Raw genomic sequence first — 23,965 nt, 5'->3', positions numbered from 1 at the left:
TTTATCACACTGCTGTGGAAACATGAAATAAATGAATGAAATTTTTTTTTTTTTTTTTTAACCAGTTACAGTACCTAAAATATACACTTTCCCTTATACATTAATATAAAATGTAACCTAAATATCCTGATGTTGATAAAAACAAGGTCTATGGAAAGTTTAGAAAGTTTTGCATCAATTACCCATTTATTCGCAATATCTGCAACCTTACAATCGGTGAAATTATTTTCAAAAAGTAAACATTACAATAGTACAAGACCAAACACATTAAAGAATAATGTAATGAATGAAGATATGCAAAAAAATAAATTTTATATATATATATATATTAATTTTAAACAAAATTTGAACACATTTTATGTTAATTGTTAAATGTAAAAGTTTTTAAACAAAATATTTTGGTGATTGGCCACCCTACGAACATAGTCAAGTTGAATTTTTTTGTTGTTTTTTTTTAAGGGACAATTTTGTGCGTTTACATTCTTGGCAGACAGTTTCCTACTTTTCCACACCAACCGAAACTCTTGATTCCGTGACTGGACACTGAATTCCGCCTCCACATCAGGGAACAGTTCTTACAACAAAAAAACTAAGCCCTATTGATCAATGCCAGGAAAAATGTATGTCAAAACATGGACGTAATGATGGAAATGCCAACCAATTTAAATTAGACTATCTGCCTTTTATGATCTTTCAATTGATTTTGCTGCTGTAGATGCATTTTGTACAATTGGAAAGCTTTTAAATAATTAGTTCACCCAAAAATGAAAATTCAATCATTTACTCACCCCTGTGTTGTTATAACTCTATATGACTTTCTTTCTTTTTCTGAACACAAAGGGAGAAATTGTGAACAAATGTTGTGCTCAGTGATGTCATACAATGGCAGTTTATGGTGACCACCTCTTCAAGCTTCAAAAGAACACAAAAGTATAATTCAGAAGTCTAATAAATTATTCCATGAGACTCATGATTGTTATGAAAGCATACGATAAGATTTGGTGAGAAACAAACTGAAATCTAATGTATTATTTAATGAAAATGTTCACTGACTGTTGATCTCCTGTGTGCATTCATGATAGGACACGAGAGCAACAGTTCACGCAGCCCCCTCGTGACATTGGTGCGTTCAAGCAAAAACCCATATTGTTTATCTAAAAACAGGTCCAACACAGCGATAGTGACAACAGAACACAACACAACTGCACACAAAACAGAGAACAGAACTTACTAAACATGTCTGAAGAGTTTGTAGTCCAAGAATTGATGCATTTCTAAAATAAGAGTCTCCAGTGTGTTTCAGGCTAATTTATAGTAAAGATTCCAGCATTATGCATCAAATAATGTTTACTGATTATTATTGGGATTATGATCGAACAAAAAAACTACATCTGGGATTTTATTTATTTCAGAGTCTTGTATGTCTGTGTCATAGTAAGGAAAGACTAATTTACTAATAAATCATTCTATAAAGTGATTTTAAAAACTATCGGCTAATTAATCGGTTATCAGCCTTTCCCACCACCTCAGTTATCGGTATCGGCAAAATTCACTATTGGTCGACCTTTAGTTAATACAGTAAAAATGTACAAGGAATTGAAAACAGCAGCAAGCATGAGACAGATCAGGCGTGGTATTTTCTTAACAGATAGTTTATGATGCTTGACATGTACAGAGAGGTACAGACACGTCAATTCTGAGTTTAAGAGATACAGGAACATTGAGGGAATGCATTTACAGTGTTACATTTCAGCTTCACAGCATGCAGCACCATGGTAAATATGGTAACCTTCAAATTGTACACTCTCAAGGCAAATAAACAAAAACAAAAACAAAAAACAAACAAACAATGAAACAGTTTTTTTCAGTTTATTGTCTTCTATTTTTTAAAAGGCACCAAGAATAACTTTAAATTGAACTTTTGTAATAGTTTGCAAAGAGATAATTTAAATACAATGTAATTCTGCATTTTAGCAGTACAGAAAACATATACGAGGTACTGAGACCAATACTCCTGTAACCAATAATACTGAAAAATACGTAAATTAAACCAAAAATAAACTAAACAAAATATTAATAACACAATGAATCGTTGTGCAGGAATAACATCAAAAACACTGACTATAAAAAAACGTTTCAGGATGCTCCTGATGTGAAAAACTGGGTAAACACTGAGAAACGAAGTTGACCTAGAAGCATGTCAGATATCAAGTGCTACGAAACTGTCTAATGTAAAAATATAATTTTGCATTGACTACTGAACGATTAAAGGTTTAATTCAATTAATTTGACCTTGTTGTTGAATGCACGGTTGAACATCAATATTATAAGAAACTGCTAAATAAATCCGTTTCAAAACGTGAAGCATTTACGGTATGAAAACTTTCTCATCTGAAATGTGACGTATAAAAGTTCCCTCTATGTTTTGATACCGATTGTTATGAATTTTGTTGTTTTTCTGCTGATGCTGAGTGAGAACAGGGTTTTAATTAAATGTAAAGGAACTTGATTGCTGTTTATCGTCAAACACACATACAAACACACTGATGGTCCATTACAACACTTGAATTGAACGCACCCATCTGCACTATTTCAATTAAAGCACAATGAATAGCCACAAAATTATTTCAATATAAACGAATCAATGATTGTATTGAGAAAAATCAACTTGGTGAATCTCATGAAAACTGTCAAGCACATTTCCGGGTCACATTTCACCGCAAAATCAAAAGAAAGAAGTTAGAAGTTACAATTTAGCTTTTTTTTTTTAAGGACCATCAATATTTGTACATTTTTAAATTACTGCCTTTAATTTATGCTAATTTTCATTTTAAAAGCAGTTTACAGTATTTTTTTTTGTACTGTGATACGTTACAGTTAAATCCAGTAATGAGAATAATAAGAATTACAAAATCTCAAAAGTAAAATGTACGGATGTGTTACAAAAATGAGAATTAGGGGGGAAATGTGCTTCACTGTCATGCAAAAACTCGTAATGGCTCTAAAAATTAGCCTTTGTTTATATACATTCAATGTGTATTTTCTTATTTCTTATCTTTTGATTTTAGGGTGAAATGAGACCTGGAAGTGTTTTCATGAGATTCACCAGCTATTTTTCAATGTATAGACCTTTATAGTTTGATTAGCAAATATTGGATAAATCAAAGTCAAAATCGAAATCGAAGTAACCCTGTTGGGAAGATTCAATTCAATCCTTTTAAATTATACAAATCACTAAATTCTTGTCAATACTGCAGATGTGTGTCTAACCCATGCACAGCAGAGAGACCCTTCACCTATGATGCTCTGGAATAATGCCTCTCGTTTACTGCGTCCGCAGCTGATAGTCTGCACAGAAAGAAGGAAATGAGACAAGCTTAATTAAATACACAGAATGACAGGAAACGGGGAAAAATGAAAACAAGGAAAGTTAATTGTGACAGCTGAACTTTCACTCTCCACCCATCAACAGCCACTAATCAAAACTTAAATCAATTAAAGAAGACTGAATCTTAAGTTTCACCCAGAAAATGGACATACAATTCAGATTATAAAGTGAACAGTTCTGGACCTGGATGCTGATTGGTCAACATCAGTGTTTCAGTTGTACTAAATTACACAATATAGTATCAGCTATGACGTGAAACAGCTGTTTATCATATATCGCTGCACAGCACCCATAGAGACCAACTATTAACTGCAGTTTACAGTAAATGTCAGGACTCTATCTTCTAGTGGACAGATGGCACATTATAACTATCATATAAACTAAAATATTTTTGGGGGGGATTTTTCTCCCCTTTTCTCCCCAATTTGGAATGCCCAATTCCCAATGCGCTCTAAGTCGTGGTGGTGGCGTAGTGACTCGCCTCAATCCAGGTGACGGAGGACGAATCTCAGACGCCTCCGCGTCTGAGACCGTCAATCTGCGCATCTTATCACATGACTTGTTGAGCGCGTTACCGCGGAGACCTAGGAGGCTTCACGCTATTCTCCGCTGCATCAACGCACAACTCACCACGTGCCCCACCGTGAGCGAGAACCACATTATAGCGACCACGAGGAGATTACTCCACGTGACTCTACCCACCCTAGCAACTGGGCCAATTGGTTGCTTAGGAAGCCTGACTGCAGTCACTCAGCACGACCTAGATTCGAACTTGTGACTCCAGGGGTGGTAGTCAGCGTCTCCCCCCCCATAGTGCGATTTGTTTTGATAGATATTGCAATTTTGGCAAAAAACTACATTTTTGCTTGCACTAAAGAAAATGCATTTCAGGAAGTGGGGGGGAACTGTCTTTGCATAAATAACAGATGATAGCATTGGTTACTACTTTGTGTCTTTTTGTTTTTCTTTATTCACCTTCCCGATTTCTGTTCAGTTCCCTCACTGGTACAGAATATGACTTTGCTATGTTAAACCTAACTAAATCAAATGTATGGCTTAAAATAAAAATAACAAAACTAGGGATGGGTTAAAATGTCGATTTTCCAATTAATCGCAATCTTCATTTGAACAATCCTGATATCAATCTTTTACTCTGTGTGAAGTTTAGCACCAAGATTCTTTCACTGCGTGTTGAGAGTAAACGTTTCTTTTGACTCGTCCCGTGTAATGCATGTCCAATGAGATGCATGCAATCCATTTGTTATTGAATAATGTCTCTTTTAATACTCTTTCTGTTCTTTACAGTTTGTTGAGCAAAATTAACAAAAAAAAAAGGAAACATTAATTCTAATTAAACACAGCAGGGATGCACTAAAGAAACAGTGCGCATTGTCTCTCCTTAATATGCGCTCACTGGCTGAACTGCCGCCTGTAGTCTTAAAGAGACAGTACCGTTTTAGCTCTTGTTCTACATATCAATGTAAATACTTGTAAATAGTACAAACTATGCAAGTATTATAACTAAAATATGCCTAAAATACTGTATAATTGATTCTTATTAATAATAATTAGTATTAATGATAATGTTAAATGACATTGTCTTTAGTAAACATTTTTGGTTTTGTGTCAGTGAAGGGGTACTTTATCCTTACTGATGGTGCTGTGGGTGTACTTGCAGCAAAAAAGGTTGGGAAACACTGGTCTAAAAGACCCGAGTTAGGCTGCAATTTTGATAAAAAGTGGGAGCAGTGTTCACATACTTTTTCTTGCCACTGTATATACATGTATATATATAAAAATCGATGTCCTGATTAATAAATAAATCTGAAACAAATCAAGGCACAGTTTTGGTTGTAACAAGGTCTTCACCATGCACACCGTGCCAAAATTTAAAACGCATCAAGTAATAACATCCCCTGCAAAAACAACACACTACACACTGTAACAGCGTTTCTAATTTTAGATAAGTTTCACCATCTCTGCACGCGTCTGTCCAGAACATCCTCTTTTCAAAGAAGCATTTCACCTCACACTCGACACTAATCTGCCATCATACTTTACTACATTGCTTAATTGTTGCCAAATACCTGCAATGCTGTGAAAAACAATGACAAATTTAGAGAAAGAGAAGGATGAGAAAAGAGGATGAGAAAATTTCGTACCTCCATTCTGGGTAATGTATCGAACCCACGGAAGGGCCTGATATCCACTCTTCTCAATGATCTTCAGGTAACGCACCTGTCAAACACGGAGAACAGCTGTATGATACAACTCAATGTATTATTTAACCAATCCTGCTAAAGTAAATGTACAGTAAAAATCCATACATGAAAGGCTAGTTGATGAAGGCCTGGCAAGTCAGTTTTAATGTGACTTTCACATTAGAGTCTGTACGTTAAGTGGTTCGGGGTGAATTAATTTCAATAGTTCAATACTTTTAAGAAATACACTGCAATGGAAATAAAAACAGCAGCATGGCAGTAAGTCTGTGAATACTTACCATAACTTCCATCTAAAACCATTTCGCATTAGCTTTATTATTTTCTTATTTTGCATTGGCTTCATGACAGTTTCTTGCGGGCATCGGGGTAAAGCAGAGTACATGGGCAGCAGAGCCTGGGAAAGTGGCAGATTGTAACATGAAAGCCGGAAGTGTATGAAGAAGTGAGATTGAGGAAACGGCACCTTTCTGTGCCGGGCGGTATTGAGTCACCCGTTGTGCCCGTACGGCAGAGCCTTGCATCACCATTCACAACAGAAGCTTTTGCACAACTGTTCCGAACGTGCTGAAAGAGCACAATCATGTTTTGTAAGAGTAATACTTAGACTTAAAGCTGAAAAGTGTAGTTTCTTCGATGTGCAGAGAAAACTACATTTTTATATTTTCTAAAGAGCAAATGTTACTTGTAGGTGCAAAACTCACCAAAATGCTGGTTTTTATGCTTTTCTGTAAGGCACTTCTAGCTACATAAGCTCGATTTCGTGCATAGTTGCATTCCAAAATGTGTCACAGACTACAATTGATGATACAACTCAAGTACGCGTTGCATCTCAATGTTATCTCAAGGGGTGTTTGTGGACATTTGTGTAAACTCTCCACTTCTGTAGGGAGTTTTCTCTTTCAAGTCAACTACTCTCATGGCGGAGCAACAGTTTATAGTCAATATATTTATAGCAACTTACCTGAATAATAAAATTAAGTTTAATGGCACAGACTTTTGAAGGTAACTCTATCGCCCCCTTGAGTACTGAGGTTTGTTACCGCCACAGTGACGCAAGAACGCAGGCTAAGGAATATTTCAGGTTCAATACAAGTTAAGCTCAATCGAAAGCATTTGTGGCATAATGCTGATTACCACAAAAAAGAAAATCGACCTTTACTTTGAAAAAAAGAGAAAAATCTGGGTTAAAGGGAGCACTTGGGGTGAATGGGGCCAATCCATACGGTTTCAAAAGTGTAGCAAGATGATGTTAACAATACAGCTTAACTTAACGTATTAAACCTGGAATATTCCTATAAGCATCTTCAACTGGACAAAGCATTTACAGTGCATTGGCCAAGCGATCGAATTTGCCAAAAGTCAAAGTCAAAAGAGTCCACCCCCAAGTCTCTATGATATCCTTTAAACTTCTTTTGTATGCAGGGTGGACTTTCATGATTTTAGACGAGTGGAATTATAGTACGCCTATCCAGCGAGGTAACTCTTTATTTGTTGACATTGCAGAGTTTTTCCAATCATGGATTCTCTTCTCTGAGAGGGCAGAAAACCTCCCTGTCCCAATGTTCAAAAATAACTCTGCAAACACAAAATTGAAGCACGGTCTTACATAGAATGAGAGATGTATTCTAGGTATCAATGCAGTGTGTAAAAAAAAAAAAAAAAAAAAAAAAAAAGACACTTTCGAAGAACTGGCTTTAAATAAAACGTAAGAACAGCCCGTTTGTCCGCCTTTGTGGGCACATTTTAGAGGGTATTTACAGGACATCATGTCCTGGCGTCCGTGGGCCGGTAATGTGCCACTCTTGGGTGCAGCTAACACAAACTTACCAGGCCATTATCAGTGTCCACCCTGGCGGGTCTAGGCGAAGGCTGGAGACGAGTATGATGAGAGCCAGACTGTAAAAGTCTAAATGTAGTGCAATCTAAGTTACTGTGCGACGCTTGTTTTGTGTAAATGTAGCGATTCGGTCTTGTTTTGCTTGCGTTTGGTCCTCTTTGGCTTGAACAAGCCCTTGATGGATACAGAGAAACTTGGTGCAAGTCTATATTTGTAGTTGGATGCTCTCCAAAGGCACAGAGGACCGATGTGTGTGTATGGTGCTTGTCTGATGTAATGTAGCTTAACCTTAGTAACAAGTCTTTCTGGTCGTCTTTGGATATGTGGGCAGTGCAGCGATCTCTGGCTGTGTGTTTGTGTGGTGAGTAGCTTTACTGCATGCCGGTCTCTCATTAGCATGTATGTTTCTCAGACGTTATGGCCTACAGAGTAAGCTCACACCCGGAGACAGACAGCTGGACAACCCTAAACAGCCACGGACATGCCCGGACTGCACTCTCGGCCAGTACATGATAACGGCTGACTCAGCTCTTAGTGAAGTAAACAAGCAAACTTGTTCATTACTGACTGTTTACTTGAAAAAGCTTGGAGCCATGTTTACATAAAAGGAATATTCCGGGATCAATACAAGTTACGCTCGACTGGCAGCATTTGTTGCATAATGTTGATTTAAAATAAAATTCTTTAAAAAATATATATATAAACGATATGCATGTTAACATAACATTTTAGTGTGATAAAGGCATAAAGTTCTATTCAATTTCACAACTTTGTTGCCATGACAACATAATAACATAAACCCTGTAATCCTGATAATTAAGTAGTTTGCTGCAATAACGATGATTTAAACAACTTTACAGCTCAAATAAGACAAGTTCTAACAGAAGAATTAATGCAAGTGCTGTTACAATATTATAAGCTTCACATTTCTACATTTAAACCTTCCAAAAATGAACCCCATTCACAGGTGGAAATTATTTTTTTTGTGGTAATCATCAACATTACACCACGAATGCTGTCAAATGAGCTTAACTTTTATTGAACCCCGGATATATCTTTAAATAAGAAATACTTTAAGACATGCCATTGTTTTCATTTAATTTGTTAACATTTATAATATTTTTTTTTTTTAAATAGGAGTGTGTTCAATAGCCTATTTGTTTAGCTATAATAAAAAAATTAGAAATATATTCAAATTTGACTGTATTTTCCAAATCTTCTGAAGCCACACAATTACTTTGTGTGAAGAATAGATGAAATTTAAGTCGTAATTCACTCTCAAATCAAATCATTGATCAACTCCTGTAATCGAATATGTCAATAACATCATAACTCACTGGTTCATGTTCTGTTCATCATATATAGTAATCACATGCATTCAGAACACTTGGAAAATAGTGCACAAGTCATATCGGGTACTTTGTTTTCATGTTTTTTTTTATATCCTTTATGGCCGTTTCCACCTGGTATTACGATGCATCTCTGGTGATCTGATCACATGTGCTCAGGTGAGACGCATCGCTGTTTAAACCTGGTCACTTAAATGCACCTCCTGTGACCACTTGTTTTTGGATTTGGAGGGGAGGGTCTCTTTATCATGACCACAGACATCAATCACTACGTCAGTGCGTTACTGCATGATAATAAAGCGCAACAAAGTCAGAAAAGACAAAAAAGCATGAAAAAACGGCACGCTGTTTCTCCCAGAAGCGCTTGAAATTTAATCTAAGCACAAACTCTCTTGATTGTGTATGTATCCGCTTTTTCAATTTTCAGATCGGATGGTTATTTCCATTTTAAAGCTGCTCATAATTGGCAAATTTTAAACTCTTGTTTTAGCGCAGCGGTTGATTGACAGGTGAGGGGTGGAGCTTCAATTCTGCTGGGACGCATACAGGTTGGATTAGCGTTTTTGACCACATTCATATGTGGTTTTTGTGATCTGATCACAAAACAGTTTAGACCCCGTTAGACTGACCACATGTGATCGGAAATCATGAGGACACTGGAAACGGGGGTCTATGAAGCTTTACAGCCCAGAGTCACTATTTACTGTCATTATAAAGCTAAAAGAAAATCCTTTTATATTTAACAGAAGGAAGTCATACAGGTTTGGAACAACATGAGGATGTGTAAATGAGTAAAGGAAGAACTTTCATTTTTGGTTGATTTGTTCCTTTTGATTAATTTGAAGAGCTGCGTTGCCTCGCCAAACACTTACAAGATCAGAAAACTGCTCTCTGTAACCTTTTCTGCATGAACTTGCACGGCAGGCGATTCATCATGCGTAAATATAGCCTTGCTGGGAAAAGTATTCCTGATTTTATATAAAACCATGCATGCTAAAAATAACACGTTTCCAGTGTATGCATGTGTCTATTCGTGACTAAGACAGGGCAGTTGTGTTGGACCAAAGGGATGCTTGATGCCAGCGTCTGAGAGACTGTACAGACCATCGAGACTGCAGATCTTTAGATGCGGTTGGCCAGTCTTAGACAAATGGCCTGAGATCTAACGTCCAAACAAACCGCAACTTGGATCTTCAAGCGTGGGACTGCCACACAATCAGCTGGCAGCGCTAATCGCAGGGGACTTGACGCCTACAAGTACCGAGTTTGTCTCAGGCTCTGAGACAGGCGCTTAAAGGCATAGTTCATCCAAAAATCAACATGTCATCATTTGCTCACCATCACCACAGCCTGATGCAAACCTCTCCAAAAATGTAACTATACATTGCGTCTACACAGACCACAACAGCTGTGATTTATCTGTTTTGAAACCAGAGACCATCCACCAGAATGATAAAAAGATATCTGAGGTAGCTTTGTTTTTTTCTCCAAGGTTATTTTAAGATTTATGCATTAAATTGCATTGTATTTGGGATCGTTTGGAATCAGGACCATCTGCTGTTTTTATGTTCTGTTGATGTTTCATGAAGCTGATGTTTTAATCAAGTGAAAATGCAACAAAAAGTAACATCTGTTTACCTTTTACGGCTTTTACTTAATATACATTTGGTCTGTGAGTGAAACAATATGCTTGTTAAATATGCTTGTGTTGACTAAAAAATGCTTTAAAACGACACCCATTTTGTGTTAGCTCACTGATGAGCCAAAACATTGACCACCTGCCAAATATGTTGTTGGTCCTCCGCGTGCCGCCAAAACAGCTTGAGGCATGGACTCTACAAGACCCCTGAAGGTGTTCTGTGGTATCTGGCACCAAGACATTAGCAGCAGATACTTCAAGTCCTGTAAGTTGCGAGGTGGAGCTGCTGTGGATTGGACTTGTTGGTCCAGCACATCCCACAGATGCTCAATCGAATGTTGAGGCCAGGGCAACACTCTTCGTCATGTTCCTCAAACCATTCCCGAACAATGTTTGCATTGTGGCAGGGCACATTATCCTGCTGAAAGAGGCCACTGCCATCAGGGAACACCACTGCCTTGAAGGGGTGTACCTGGACTGCAACGATGTTTAGGTAGGTGGCAGGTGTCAAATTGACGTCCACATGAATGGCCGGACCCATTGTTTCCCAGCAGAACATTGCCCAGAGCATCACACTCCCTCCACCGGCTTGTCGTCTTCCTACAGTGCATCCTTGTGCAATCACTTCCCCAGGTAAACGGCGCACACGTACACGGCCGTCCACGTGATGTAAAAGAAAACGGGACTCATCGGACCAGGCGACCAAGGTCAAGTTCTGATGCTTGTGTGCCCATTGTTGCTGCTTTCAACGGTGGACGGGCCATCATGGGCACTCTGACTAGTCTGCATCTCCGCAGCCCCATACGCAGCAGGGTGCGATGCACTGTGTGTTGTTACACATTCCTCCTGTAACCATCACTAAAATTTTCTATGACTTGTGCCACAGAAGACCTTCTGTCTGTTTGGATCAGACGGGATAGCCTTCGTTGCCCTCGCGCATCGATGAGCCTTGGGTGCCCAACACCCTGTCGCCGGTTTGTGGCTTGTCCCTCCTCGGACCCCTGTCGGTAGATTGTAGATTCGCACTCTTTTACCTGTAAGGTAGGACTTCCTTAAAAAACCCATATCGGTTGACCACTAGTTAGGAGATGATCAACGTTATTTGCTTCACCTGTGAGTAGTCATAATGTTCTGGCTCATCGGTGTATACAGTACACATGGATTTATTTTCTCTCTGCATGGTAAACAACATGTATAATAAATAATAATACATATGTAAATCTCAACATGTTTGCATATTTTGATAACTTTTTATAGCTACAATAATTTAATAATCACTTATTAATCCACAAATTACATTGCTTTAGTTTATTTATGAAATGTATAATTACTTCAGAAATGAAGGCATGTTTTGTCAATGCACTAGCATTTTGGCTGTGTATTCGCAGAGCGATGAAGACACACCAACTATTGACGCAAATCACCACATAGACCACCACATATGGGACTATGCTGTAGCTTCGATTCAGAAGAATAAATCTGCCTTAACTTCTCCTTTTGTGTTCCACAGAAGAAAGAAAGTCTTTGTAAGGTTTGTAACAACATAAGTGTAAGTAACTGATGACAGCATTTTCATTTTGGGTGAAATATCCCTTTAAGAACGCTGATGCATCAAACCTGTGTTGGGCGGGAGGGCTTGCAGGCACGCTGACCGCAATCGAGAGAGGTTATCAACTATTCCTGAGGTTACAGGCCGGGTTAGAACCCAGACTGCCTCTCTCACGGGAATGAAGAGTCAGCAAGCTCAAGATGTTATGTGACCCAACCTCACGACACAAGTGGAAACCTTGAGACTATACGAAAAGCCAAGGGTTTGCATCAATGTTTGATGCACCTCTAATTGAAGCCCACTCTGGAACTGATGTGGTGGATTTGTGATAAGTGTTGATTTATGGACAAAATAACATGCATTTTACGTTCCCAAAACTGTAATTGTTTGGTCTTTTGAGGAGAAATAAGCTTGAAGGAAATAACAAAAAAAAAAAAAAAAAAAAAAAAAATGTCCTGGACAGCTGGGAAGCAGACTGCACATGAAAATTACAAAAAATTAGAGAGAGGGATTCTCACATAAGTTAAGCGCTTAATTTGATTTGACACACGACTGACTTTCCCCTCATAATTTTGCCGAAACATCCTCACTCTGGGGGAAATTGAGTTTCGGGAGACAGTTTTATGTGTTTGATATCCGTGTGGGCTGCCTAACACAACTAACCATTGTAACAGAGGAAATCTACCATTCCGGTCAAATATGTCCCGTTTAAAATCATATAAAATTAAGGATAATTTTATTGGAGTAGTTATGAATATGTACCGAGTTCACAAAGAGTTCAGTCATAGAAAACTGCCATTTCACGTGTCACGTTTCTCCAAAACTCCACTTTTAAGAGTTTTGTCTATTTCTTTGTAATAAGCTTGATTTTGTATGTCAGAGCAATCTGTTATTTAAGTGTGGATGGCTTCTGGGTTTTATTGTCTTTTGTTTATCTGGTTTGTGGGTAATGGAAAAAAATGGTTGAATGTCAATGTACAAAGATGGTAACTGGAGTGGCAACAGCTGTGAATAAAGAAATCTATCAAAAGTAATACACATAGAGGGCTTCACTCAAAAGTTACATTTAAATGGACCTATGAAATTAAAAACTTCAGACAGAAATATATTACTACAGTATAGTAAAATGTACTGTTGTACTGAACATAAATCTTCATCAGTATTTTTATTTATACTGTGGTGCTCTGTTGTACAAGACTTTGAGTAAAAAAAATGTATAAAATTATGTCGATTTAACGTGTTAATTCAGTGCGATTAATTATATTAAAAAAAAGTAACACAATCATGTCCCCAGACCGTAATAACTAGAATTCCTGAGCACTTCAAGTTTGAAGTACCACCTGTTTTCTCCAGGGGGCAGTAAGCGAAACTCCAGCTGTATAGGCAACACGCAGCTTATACAGAGAACAAACACAACCCTTCAGCAGACAGCACAAGATGAGAACACGTTCTTGCGTTCAAACACAGCTTGATGGATCGCAAATACGAATGCAGGGATCTCAAGACGTGCTTTTCTAAGAATTAAACTATGTTTAACTTGACACAGCAACGTAAAATGTTATGTTTATGATGCGACGCAACCAAAATGAGATGCCCCAAAAGCGTCCATCTGATGCAGGTGTACATTGATGGGTCCTTAGACAAGCCCTTATTATAAATCTAGGACTGATTGACAAATTCAATTGCAAAATGGATTGCTGTGACTATTTATGTTCAATAATATGGAAATAAACAATATATTGGATTCTAAAGCAACTTTTTGTATTGTCTTATCACTGCTTAATTCCTCTGCCACAATAATGTAATGCATTTTAATTAACTGAATACTTTTTTGCTGTTAATTCGATTCATTAATTGGCACAACTTGTAATTAACTAGATGAAAAAAAATTGAGTTCAAAGGGAACTTTGGAACTGTCTGCCTTTTTACTTAAAGAATTGCAGTTCACCACTTTTATTTTATTTATTTTTTATGCTCAAAATGTTTTTGTTTTGCAATTGCAATGCAACTCTTTATTGTCACCTAAATTAATCTCTTTGTTTGTGTGGTATGACTTTTTTCCCCCCTTATAAATGTCTAGGTTTTTTTTTTCTTAAATTCTTTATAAAATAAGAATTTAATTATTTCATTTAAATCTTGATTTGTGGGAATGTACTTAGTATTAGCCCTAATGGGGTTGGCTTTTTTTATTTTTTTTTACTTTCCCAGCACTAATATTGCTAATATTGTGTTTCTTCTTTAAATCTGCTTTAATTTCATGTTTATGTGCAAATGAGTCTAGCGACACCAAGCCACAAAGTCTCTGGAGGTGTGAACGGAGCTTTACAATGGAAACCAATCAAGAAAGCGTGCAGCACTGCAAACGAATGAAAACACAACCATAACCCCTTAAGGGATAGATTAGTAAAAAACAACAACAACATTCTGTTATCATTTCCTCACCATCATGTTGATCCAAACCTGTATGACTATCTTTGATCACAAAGTAGATATTATGCAGAATGACAGACTACCTTTCATTGTATGGTGACTGAGGATGTCATTTTGTCATGAAGGAGAAAAAGTCATATTAGTCTGGAACATGAGGGTGTGTAGATTACAGAATTTCCATTTTTGAACTATGATTCCTTTTACTTGGAATAAAAATCATGATTAAGGTCAAAACTGCACTGCACGACATTTGTTTGAGAAAGCATTCCTAAGTCAACAAACATCAGACGGATTGTGTTGTTTGCAGGGAAAGTTTCCACAAACACGACACACAACTCAACTGCAGTCTTGTCCTGTAGACTTCTGCTCTGCCCATCTTAAACTGCTGAGGCCAGAGAAACACACGCACACAAATCCACACACGACTGACCCTAACAAATAAACACAGTGTCTGCTAAAACACAAGATTCAGCACAGCAGAAGCCGCGACTCTGTTCGGTCTGTGCTGGCTTTGACTGTAAGCCAGTGTCTGGATCAGGCCACCATCACAACACGCACTGCACTGCTTTTGTGCTTCAAATGTGTGCCTTGCATGCTTGTTTACTCAGTATTTTGGCTCATTTGATGATGCTTTCAAGTCAACTACCAACAATGTCCCATTCATAGCAAACGTGTTCTTGTGTTAAAAAAAGCTAGAAACGGGGGCCTGGGTAGCTCAGCGAGTATTGACGCTGACTACCACCCCTGGAGTCGAATCCAGGGCGTGCTGAGTGACTCCAGCCAGGTCTCCTAAGCAACCAAATAGGCCCGGTTGCTAGGGAGGGTAGAGTCACATGGGGTAACCTCCTCGTGGTAGCAATAATGTGGTTTTCGCTCACGGTGGGGCGTGTGGCGAGTTGTGCGTGGATGCCGCGGAGAATAGCATGAAGCCTCCACACGCGCTATGTCTCCACGGTAACGCGCTCAACAAGCCACGTGATAAGATGCACGGATTGACGGTCTCCGACGCGGAGGCAGCTGAGGTTCGTCCTCCACCACCCGGATTGAGGCGAGTCACTACACCACCACGAGGACTTGGAGCGCATTGGGAATTGGGCATGCCAAACTGGGGAAGAATAAAAAAGCTAGAAACACGAGTGTCACAAAGGGCCTTTTTAAAAGCTGAATTTATGTTAAATGGAAACAGTGGAGACACTGAAAAATCTGCTAAATGCAGCGCAACGTCGTAGACATCAGTCTAGCGCAAGTTTACATAGAAAAACAACGAGAAAAGAGTGCTGATGGACACAAAAACGTATTCGTGTGAACGGCCACTTTTACCATGTTCTCTAGTACTCTATTTATGTAAAAGACTTAATAGAAGAAAGCAGAGCAGAATTCTAGAAGCCATATTTGCAAACTTCCACACATTCCCTGCTCCTTGCATACTTGTTTATCAATTACTTTTTAGTGTGTGGTCCTCTCAGATCTGTTTAACATTTAAACACAATTTTGGCCACAATTTGTGCACAAAGAGAAAAAAAAATGTGATGATTCCTCACTACCAGTGTACAAAGCTACAAATGCATTCTGTTTAAATCTTGAATTTCATTTTGACAATGTATATGATTTCTTAAGAAAGCTGATTTGTAGCATCATCTAGTGGAGATACAGGAAAAATCAGCCTAATCATCTCATGTGCAGATGCCTGAGTAACAGGTGTTCAGCAACCAGAGAAAACACACAGCAGAACATTCACTTAAGGAACGGTCAGTAGCGCCACCTTGTGTCATAAACAAGGAGTGAACTGAAAATAACTGAAATCAGCTTGTGTGAGGCTGACTGAAAACTGACTTTATATACATTGAATTTTCCTTGTTGTGCAAAAACACCACCAAAGTGTTCAATTCTGGTGACTTTGAAAGAAGCATTTTTTTTAATTTTCTTGAATATGTGTAGCATACATGTAACTATTGGCTATAGCATTTCTAAATTATATATTTATTAATAAAAAAAAGCATTTTTTTGCCCCTTTGAAGGGCACTACAGTTTCTACAGTAATGCCATGCTTCCTTTAAAGTGCCCACATCAAGAGCTCTGTCCATCAGAGTGAGTAGGGCATAGGGATCATCACTTTAGATTGGTATACAACTATAAACTCCTGAGACCCGAACGTGACTGCTGTGAACATTTATGGCAACATATGTGGACAGTGGGACTAAGTTGTGAAATGTTAAATAATAGCAAGCTATATAAAGTCTATTATTTTTTTATCCAATTGTTTATTATGTTTCCAGGAGTGTTGGTTATTCATCTTTTTCAGACATTACAGATATTACATTAGAAATTATCATAATTAATTCTGATTCAAAGTAATGTCCAGCATCGTCCAATCACTGGCAACCATGTTAAAATAAAATGATACATTATAAATTCTGAATCTATGTACTGATTATCATTGTCACATGTCTGTCAATCATGTTGAGTGGTCCAAACATCATCTGCACCCTGAAACTGAACTTTTGATCAGATTTTAGGAGTGAATGCACTTAGCTACTTAGAGAGATATAGGATGCTCCCTAGCTCCCTATTTAGTGAATGACCTCCAGTGTGCTGTCTGTCTGCACTGGTCTCAGAACAGTTTGAAATGCACCTTATTTTCATCCTACATTTTTCAGCTTTTGGACCCATTGATTCTCAATGTGATAATGCACAGTATGTGTAAGTTTTCTAAGGAAAACATTTGCTATTGTACACATTAGTGCACACTGTGTTTATCAGCGTGGAATTTCGCGATAAATCGCAAAATTTCTTTAAACGCCATATCGGATGAATCTAGAGACTCTTTTTACTCCAACAGGTTTCAATGTAAAAACTTAATTAGGTTTCTTACCAGATGCAGTTTCTCCCAAAGACAAACTCCGCTGTGATCGGCGCCATGTTGTTTTGTCACATGACTCCGTGTCTCGAAAGTTTAACCCTTTACTGACAGCACAGAGTCTACTGAACTGAGATCAGTCAGTTTAAATTAAATTAAATTATGCGTTGTGCATGTGTACGTGGGGTTGCACAAGGTTAAAAATGGAGACGGTGTGCAACAGTGAAATCAGTCTGTCAAGCACATGTTCATAGAACAACAATCCGGTAAAAATGCAAGATGCAGCGCAACAAATAGAGCAGAATGCATGCATCTCGAGGTGCATTTTAACAGTTGAAAATCTGTTTAAATTGACACGTCTTATAAAAATGCTGCACTCCTGTGAGAGATGCTAAAAACAAAGAGAAACATAGCACAGTGGTCAAAGACATCCACCTAGCGAATATACATATATATATATGTCAAGGGCTGGTTTGAGTATTTCTGTAACTGCTGATCTCCTGGGAGTTTCACACACAACAGTCTCTAGAATTTACTCAGAATGGAGCCAAAAACAAAAAACATCCAGTGAGCAGCAGTTCTGCGGATGGAAACACCTTGTTGATGAGAGAGGTCAACAGAGAATGAGCAGACTGGTTTGAACTGACAAAGTCTATGGTAACTCAGATAACCACTCTGTACAATTGTGGTGAGAAGAATATCATCTCTGAATGCTATTCTGAGATGCGGATTAGTGCTGTTTTGGCAGGCACGAGGGGGACCTACACAATATTAGGCAGGTGCTTTTAATGTTGTGGCTGATCGGTGTAGATATATGTATATAAATAACCCCACTCTCTGGTTATCAGTATTGGCCACTGAAAAATTCATATCAGTATTTGAATTGAGCCGCACCTGTATTCCAGACGTAGTGAAATAGGGGATCTCAAACTTCACACTGATTGGTGGTTTTCCCTCCTTATCTTCTGCCTCCACACTGGGCAGCCCGAAATGAGCCCGCATCAGGTACTCCTTACCACCCTGAGAGAGAGACACACCAAAAGAGACATCATGAATACATCTGACCAAAATCTGAAAACATATGACATTAGTTATAACTTTTTGTAGGACCATTTGGACAATATTTTCATAAACATTACACACATTTCCCACTAAATTCTTATTACAACAAATATGATATATTTTTTCAAAAGTAAGGTGCATTTGTAAAGTACAATTTTAAGTACACATCATGAAAGTATTTTTTTGTACTGAATTCAATTAAGCTTATATTTATTACAAAGAAACATATAGAATCTGGAATCTAATAATTAGAGGCCAAGGACCGAAGGTGCGTAGGCACCTATTGTATCCGTCAGTGTTCTTCTTCTTCTTCGTTATTATTATTCCTCTCTTAACCCTTGTATGGTTTTGGGGTCAAAAATGACCCCTTTTGAACTTTGCTTCTTTAAAAAACATGGTTTCCTTCATCTCAGTGGCATAAGATTTTGTGACTTTGCTGACTTTACCTATCTATACACACACAAAAAACCTGGCCTGGATTCTGTTGGTGTGGTGGTGTGAAAAAAGTACACTTCATGGTGTTTGGGGACAAATTTGACCCCACATTGGAAATGAATTTGAAAGACGATAAAACAAGTTTTATTTTTATTTGTCAAATAAAATCAATAAATCCGCTACAATGCAGAACACACTCACAGAAATAAAGGGGCGGTACTATAACACTGCAGAACGCATGTGCTCACACACAAACCCACACAGGAATGAATAGGTGAGACTGCAACAGAGTCTTTTTTATAGAACATTACACATCCACGATGAACACTCACACACGTACAGAAACACACACACACACACAGAGAGAGAGAGAGATATGAAAGGATGAGACCATTACAAATCCACAATGAACACACACACACACACACACACACACAAAGGCTGATATATATCTTCTTCAGAAGATGAGGAAGCTGCAGGCCCCTACACAGCAGCTCTGCCTCACAAAAGGAAAAGGTGTCAGGTGTGTCCCCGTAAAAAGGATGTGATATGCACAAACTGCAAAAAATATACACATTTGCAAGGCTCGCACCTTTTTCGTGACCTTCTGCCAGATGTGCATGAATTCATGAAAAAAGACTATGATACTTGGTATCATTCTCACTGTTCTTGTCTTGTTTTGTTTTTTGATTTTTTTATAAATAATTTGTTGTTGCTCTTTATTGCTATTCAGTTCACTGAATGTTCAGAATTTTGATGCTTGCAAAAATTTTATTCTAGTACTATGATCACTGTCCACTCCTGTTTATTTCGTTTATTTCTGTTGGTTTTATTGACATGTTTTATTTGTCTTACTATTAACTTAATGAATTATTCAATTGGGATGTTTGAAATAAATAATAGGTGACTAAAACACTAAGACTTAAGTATTGTCTTTATAGCACCAGGGTATGTAATCATTTATGGAGCATCAATGCAAAAACTGACACTTTCAAACACCTTAAAAAAAAAAATTAAAAAAAAAAGCTAGACTTTGACAAAATATTATCTTTAATGTCTTTGATAATGTCTAAATATATATCCAAATGCATAACTTGATAAGATGTAACTTGTTTGCCACAACCAGAATATGAATGGACCTCTGCAGCCAACTGTTGGTTATATATTGTAATTTCACTTAATTTTACTTAAGTTTTTTTTCTTACCGGGAGATGGCATCAATCTGCCCCTAACACATGGCATAATCTCCAAAAATATAACTGAGGAATGTAGATCTTCACTAAAGTGAATTTAACGTAATTCCTTATTTATATGCAAATTAATGGTATTGTTTACTAATTTTGAGGTAAACAAGGTAAATAAATACCACAACTCCACCTTGCACAAATTTAGAGTTTTTAAATAACTGAAGAAAGTGATATAATATTTGTTTGAAAAAAATCATCATTTCACTACAATCACACTTTTAGTGTGTGGGGTCAAAATTGACCCCCAATACCTTTAATGTAAAGCATAAACGAAGAGAATACAAGGGTTAAATTTTATGGCAGCCCATAGAACCCGTACATAGGAAAGTTATGAAATTTGGCACACTGATAAGGAACATTCTCAAATGTAAGTGACCCAAATATAAGGTCTCTATCTCAAATCAACTAGCACCACCAACTGTTCAAAATTGCATACACATTTCAGCCTTGCAGACTGTGAACAGATGATGATCGACGATATCGGGAAATGGCAAAACCATGGATCTCAGAAGTCGCCAAATATACTAATCTAGGAGCGACACATTACAAGAAATGCTGTTAGTCAAAAAGACATGCACTTGAAGAAACACACTTAATTATATTTTTAAGACAAAAGAAAAGCCGTCAATACTTGTGTCTGATTCGCTGTTTGTTCAGAGGCATGCAGCACGAGCCTGTCGTGGAACAAGTGCATGTGAAGAGTTTTCGCTCTTTTTCATTTGTCTGAAAACTGTTTGCAAGAATAATGTAATCTATAAGAATGCTGTAAATTATCCCCGATCATCTTGGGAGGTGCTGTTAGTTTAGTTCATGTTATTTCCTCGCGGTTGGCATGCATTGCGAATTCCATGATGCAAATGGAGCCGTATGGAGACGGTAAATGTTTGGATTTGGGGAGGTGGTTAAATACGATTTTTTTATCACTTCGTAGTTTTATTGCTTTTTTCGTTTAGTTTAAAGTGCAATTTGAATTTAGAAATGCCTTATGATTTTCGTGTTTCAATAAATGAATTTTTTTTTAAAGAAAAATCAATAAAGCAAAAAAATTCACCGACCCTCAGTTGATGATGTAATCGGATATCGCGATATTTTAAGGCAATTATCCACAAAAATATATTTTACATATCGCCCAGCCCAACTGGAACACCCTAAGCCCTTGATTACCTGGAGCTCGTTGAGGGCTGATGTCATTTTGTGGAATTATATAGTGATTTTTGCACCTGGGTAAGTTTAGTTGTAATTTCAGAGGCTTATATATTCTGTAAATCTTGTATAAAACTTCCCTCACCCACTTAAGGAAATGGAACTTCCAAAATGGTGGTGGTAATTCCCAGAGGGCAAGTGCTTAGGGAAGTTAGCGAGTGGATGTTTAAAAAGAAGTGGAACGCAGCCCTTGGGTCATGCCGTGTCCCAATGAGCTGCATCGTTTCAAAGCTCCGCCCACTAGATTTTTCGAAGAAAAAAAAATATACTTATCATGACTTGAGTGTACCAGCACAGTTTTGGCACAGCGCAACCTAATGGTCAAGAAATATGAAAAATGCCTATTTTTGCTCATAACTTCTAAATAGTTTGACCTAAAATCATGAGACTGGTCTCTTTAGATTCCATGAGACAGAATCGAATGATTCCCAGTTTTCCTATGTCGGCCATATTGGCCATCGTCAATTTTGAATTTTGTCTTAAATTGCTGAATATTACAAACGCAATGGCGTATCATTATGAAATTTGGTATAAGTCATCAGGGCAATGTCCTGAAGGCACAGTTTGGGGACAGCGCCACCTAGTGGATTAATAATAGAATAAAATGCTTACAACTTTTGAAAAATGTGGCCTGTTGTCATGAGACTTGTGTCATTAGCTTCCTTGGGTCATGCGAATTTGTGATGGTCGGCCATACTAATTTAAAACCTACTTTTTCGAATTCCTTCTAGGCCTTACATCCGATTCGCATGACATTTGTAGTGTATCATCTACGGACACTCATGACAAAAAGTTAGCAAAAGCTTTTCAGTAGACCAAACGGATCTCATATAACACATCAACGAAATAAATGGCAAGACTCCTAAAAGATCCGAGGCTGAATCTCGGCAACACTTTGGCGTATTGACAGGAAACTTTGTATGAGTCATTGTCACAACACACTGACCGCACCATATAAATTTGGCGACAGCGCCATCTATTGGTCAAAAGTTATAATACATTTTATTGTAATATAAGCAATTCTACTTATGTTTTTTAATACCGCTTTTCTTGAAAACATAATCAGTGATGTTCAATCATGCTTCCTTTCATGCCATAGTTTTGCTAGGCCTCATAATTGCTGCTTGCATCTATATTTTTCAATGATATCTTTTATTCTCATTACAGTAATGAGCATTTAAGGGACAGGATGTGTTTAATGTCACAATGCAAAAAAGTAAATATGGCCTGGCCGTTTCTTAGATTAATCCATACAGTAACATGAGAGTCAACGTGAGAATGTGTGTGCTTACAGGGAAAGACTTGATGGACCAAACAATCTCACTGTTTTCTGGCACCCACTTAACGCTTCCAACCGTGGTCTTAAACTTGGGCGAGTCTGCGTCGGTCGGGACGGGAATATGAATCTCCACATTATTGGCAGTAGAGCGTCTCTTAAACTGAGATTTGGCCTGCAGACAAGTGTGTGTGAGAAATGAGGCTTTGTATAACACCATATTTTCAAATCAAATTCAAGTGCACAAGACCATAATAGTAAAAGTTCACTTCAGTGAACGAGTTCTCACTTTAATCATGTACTCGATTCTGCTGTGTGAATGCTTCTCAATTACAGACTCGATCCAGATCAGCGGCTTCACCTGTTCACACAGAAAATCAAACCCCATCAGAATCAAGCAACATCATTAGTGGTCCACCAATATGGGTTTTCAGCCTATGCCAAAACTTTTTATCACATTTACCCAAAATATATAAAAAAATAGATTTTGGCATAACTGCGTAGGCAGCTCACTAAGGGTTTGGAACATTGTTCTGGTACAGGAGAACACATTTGTTTTGTGTATGTTTAAAAGAGATATACACACGTGTGTATTAAGACGGTAAGACATCAGCTCAAACTCTCCGTCTGGAGGAATGAAGGAGATTGTGCGATCGTTCTCAAAACGAGACAAACGCACACACTGATGGAACTTCACATCCTCCAACTCCACAGACTTACTCTTACCACCTGAAGGGAAGACGAATGAACAAATGACAAAAAGCACACAGTAATGTCCTGCATCGAAAACTTAAAAGCTGAAAACTTATGCAATATATAGACAGCTGAACTACCAATCTATTCAGTCTTAGAGAAAACAAGAAACTTCATTTGAACTTCCGTTTACCTATTTCGGAGTAAAACTGAATTTTCAACAGGAAGTAATGTAGGACCAGTATGATATTAACCACCAGGATTTGACTGGATTGTGAAAAGTGGGCTATGATATTTTTTTTGGTTAATATTATGTTTCCCCACCTGTGTGGCCTCTGTGACATCATCCAAAAATTTAGGTCGTACCACAGGTAAAAAAAAAAAAAGAAAATATTACATTTTAATGAAAAAGTATGAAAACACTACTTTTCTCTGTCGTGCACTGATGAATAGGGAGGACAGGGGGAACTTTTTTTCTGAAATATGTTTATCCACCCTTTACAAAAATTACCCATGATTTTACTACAGCAATCATAGTTAAACTATGGTATTTGTAGAAAACTACTAACCACAAATTTTACCATGGTGAGACTACTGTATATTATTTGTTTGTTTGTTTTCCTGCAGAATGATTATGATTTTATTGCCATCGGTTTGGTTTTCCCGTATTATTTTGACAATGAATATCTTGGTTAAGATATGGCTAATATAGTAAAACCATATAAAATTTTGTTTTTAATATGGATTTAATACAAATACCACAGTCCAATTATAGTTA

The 23,965-nt window shown here is 37.6% G+C and overlaps 1 protein-coding gene across 1 annotated transcript in view; it reads right to left on the bottom strand.

Moving 5' to 3' along the window:
- Nucleotides 1-1,636: 1,636 nt before the first annotated feature.
- LOC127442520 (AP-1 complex subunit mu-1-like) overlaps nucleotides 1,637-23,965 on the bottom strand; it is a 37,581-nt gene continuing 15,252 nt past the window's right edge. The window contains exons 7-12 of the mRNA XM_051700625.1: nucleotides 23,081-23,223; nucleotides 22,784-22,855; nucleotides 22,511-22,669; nucleotides 18,166-18,291; nucleotides 5,551-5,626; nucleotides 1,637-3,348 (exon numbers count right to left, since the gene is read on the bottom strand). Of these exons, the coding sequence (XP_051556585.1) occupies nucleotides 3,326-3,348; nucleotides 5,551-5,626; nucleotides 18,166-18,291; nucleotides 22,511-22,669; nucleotides 22,784-22,855; nucleotides 23,081-23,223 (599 nt within the window). The 3' untranslated portion in view covers nucleotides 1,637-3,325. The remainder of the gene's footprint in view (nucleotides 3,349-5,550; nucleotides 5,627-18,165; nucleotides 18,292-22,510; nucleotides 22,670-22,783; nucleotides 22,856-23,080; nucleotides 23,224-23,965) is intronic.

Source organism: Myxocyprinus asiaticus, chromosome 6 (genome assembly GCF_019703515.2).
Source record: "Myxocyprinus asiaticus isolate MX2 ecotype Aquarium Trade chromosome 6, UBuf_Myxa_2, whole genome shotgun sequence".
Taxonomy (NCBI): domain Eukaryota; kingdom Metazoa; phylum Chordata; class Actinopteri; order Cypriniformes; family Catostomidae; genus Myxocyprinus; species Myxocyprinus asiaticus.
The sequence above is the reverse complement of the archived record's forward strand: the minus strand, read 5'-3'. Positions and strand labels throughout refer to the sequence as shown.